At 43.7% G+C, this 2551-nt stretch overlaps 1 protein-coding gene across 1 annotated transcript; it reads left to right on the top strand.

The window, feature by feature from the left end:
* The first annotated feature begins 289 nt into the window (after positions 1 to 289).
* Positions 290 to 1822, top strand: LOC104590567 (uncharacterized). The gene is made up of 2 exons (XM_010249280.2): positions 290 to 994; positions 1082 to 1822. The coding sequence occupies exons 1-2, from the start codon at positions 290 to 292 to the stop codon at positions 1820 to 1822; spliced, it is 1446 nt and encodes a 481-aa protein (XP_010247582.2).
* The last annotated feature ends 729 nt before the right edge of the window (positions 1823 to 2551 follow it).

Here is a 2551-nt window from a genome sequence, read left to right as displayed (position 1 = left end):
TCAGGTTAGTGTTTCTAGCTTAGTTCCCTAGTGATAGCACATCATTGAAAACTAAACTATCCCAAGGATGAGTTTAGAGACCTAAATAAGGCCTACCCCAAGGATGAGCTTCCCTTACCGAACATGGACATGCTGATAGACTCGATAGTAGGGAATGAACTTTTCTCCTTCCTAGATGCTTACAGTGGGTACAACCAAATCTTTTTGGACCTTGCAGATGCACGTCGCACGGCCTTTAGGATACCAATAGGGAATTTCCACTACAAGATGATGCCCTTTGGATTAAAGAATGCCGGGGCTTACATATCAAAGGGCCATGACAAGTGTCTTCCATGACATGTTACACAAGGAAATTGAATACTATGTGAACGATATAGTGGTCAAAGAAAAGAGGTGGGAAGACCATCCCAATGTGCTGAGAAAAGTGTTTAGTTGGTGCAAAACTTTCAATTTTAGGCTTAATCCGTTGAAGTGCGCATTCAAAGTGCAATCTGGAAAATTTTTGGGATACAGAGTGGACCAAACGGGGATACACCCACATGAGAGTAAGGTGAAAGCAGTCTTAGATCTCCCACCTCTAGTCAATAAGTCCCAATTGAAAACCATCCTAGGAAAGGTCTCGTACCTAAGAAGGTTCATCCCCGGTCTTGCACATGTGGCGATGCCATTAATGAAGCTAGTTAAGAAGTCTGTAAAATTCAAGTGGACAAAGGAGCACCAACAAACTTTTGAACAGTTGAAGGTTACCCTTGCTAAGGTCCCAACCATGTCAACACCCAAGGAAGGTTTTAAATTTAGGATATATATCACATTGGGTTCAGAGGCAATAGGATGTCTATTAGCACAAGAAGATGACGAAGGAATGGAGTGTTCAATATACTACGCTGGTAGGACCTATAAGTCAGTCGAGAAGAATTACTCTCTAATGGAGCAGCAATGCCTCGCGCTAGTGTTCGCCACACAAAAATTCAAGCATTACATCCTAGGTCAAAAGGTGAGATTCATTGCACGAAGTGACCCAATCAGGTTCTTTATGGATAGACCTCCCCTTTCTGGAAGACTTGTCAAATGGATGATGTAGCTGAGTGAGTACATGATAGAGTATACCCAGCCCAGGGCCATTAAGTGTCAGGCGGTGACAGACCTCCTGGCCACCTTTCCCTTCAATGGTGACTTTCCCATATCAAAAGAAATCCCTGGGGACATACCGATGATCACAGTAGCTGAAGGAAGAGAGTGGATCCTGACTTTCGATGGAAGTAGTACTAGTACTTCAGCTGGTGCCGGAGTCACCTTAACCTCACCTAACGGTCAAACCTTTGCTTACTCCTTCAAACTCCAGTTTCCCTGTTCCCACAATATAACTGAGTACGAAGCTTTAGTTCTAGGATTGATTAAGATAATAGAGTCTAGGGCAAAGAAGATTAAAGTGATCGGTGATTCCAAATTGGTAATAGGCCAGCTTGACGGAAGCACAACAACAAAAGAGTTGACAATCCTTCCATATAGGACCTTGATCCAGAGGCTAACCCATGACCTGGATGTAGACTTCAAACACCAGAATAGAGCCAAAAACAAGTTCACCGATGCACTGGTTACCCTAGGATCGAAAATTCAGTCTAGAAAAGACCCAATCGAAATTACCATCCAAACACTTGCCAAGCCATCGACTATCACATTAGAAGACTGGGTAGAAAAGGAGGATGAAATCATGTCAAACGACTGGAGGTACGAAATAATTCAAAAACTAAGCAGCCCAACATTGGAGACACATGATAGCAAATTGCTGTTGAGGTTTCAACTAGTGAATGGAGTGTTATAGCATAAACAAGCGGACGGGGTGAGAACAAGATGCTTAGGTAAGAGAGAGGTAGAGGAAATCCTAAATGAGACCAACAAAGCCCATTGTGGAGACATCACCAACACCCTGTAAAGAAAATTGCAAAGGTTGGGGTACTACTGGCCTGTGATGAAGTTAGACTCCTTTAGAGTACAATGCAAATGCGAGAAGTGTATCCCAGAGGTGGATGCGAGAGAATGCCTCATGGTGGACGAGGAGGATTGAAGGAGTATGTACATAATTTACTTAGAAGACAACACACTGCCGATAGACCCAACATTGAGAAGGAAGCTCCTATCCAAAGCTAAGTGGTTCTACCTCTAGGAAGTAGAATTGTATAGGAAGTCCCATACAGGAAAACCCTTGCGATGCCTGGCCGGCGAAGAGATTGAGGAGGTACTAGAAGTAGTCCACAGTTCTGAGCCTACCCTACACCAAGGACAGTTAGCCTTGTACAATCACATCCTGCACTTGGGCTTCTACTGGCCTACTACGACAGAAGACACTCAAAAACATGTGCACAAATGTCATAAGTGCCAGATCCATGCTGAGATGATACACAAACCTACCAATAGCCTTCATCCTACCATTACGCCTTGGCCCTTTCATACTTGGGGAGTAGATTTCATAGGCAAAATACATCCCCCTCCAGTGGATACTGTTTCATTATAGTGCTACAAACTACTTCACTAAGTGGGCAGAGGCTATACC

This window comes from Nelumbo nucifera, chromosome 1 (assembly GCF_055504915.1).
Source record: "Nelumbo nucifera cultivar China Antique chromosome 1, China Antique-T2T, whole genome shotgun sequence".
Taxonomy (NCBI): Eukaryota; Viridiplantae; Streptophyta; class Magnoliopsida; order Proteales; family Nelumbonaceae; genus Nelumbo; species Nelumbo nucifera.
Note: the sequence above shows the minus strand (reverse complement) of the source record. Positions and strands in the feature narration are given on the sequence as shown.

Bases quoted from the DNA above. Each gene is read 5' to 3' on its own strand.
- LOC104590567 (XM_010249280.2), top strand. From the start codon at position 290: ATGCCGGGGCTTACATATCAAAGGGCCATGACAAGTGTCTTCCATGAC. The intron at 995-1,081 runs GTGAGATTCATT...TGGATGATGTAG, and splicing joins ATTACATCCTAGGTCAAAAG to CTGAGTGAGTACATGATAGA.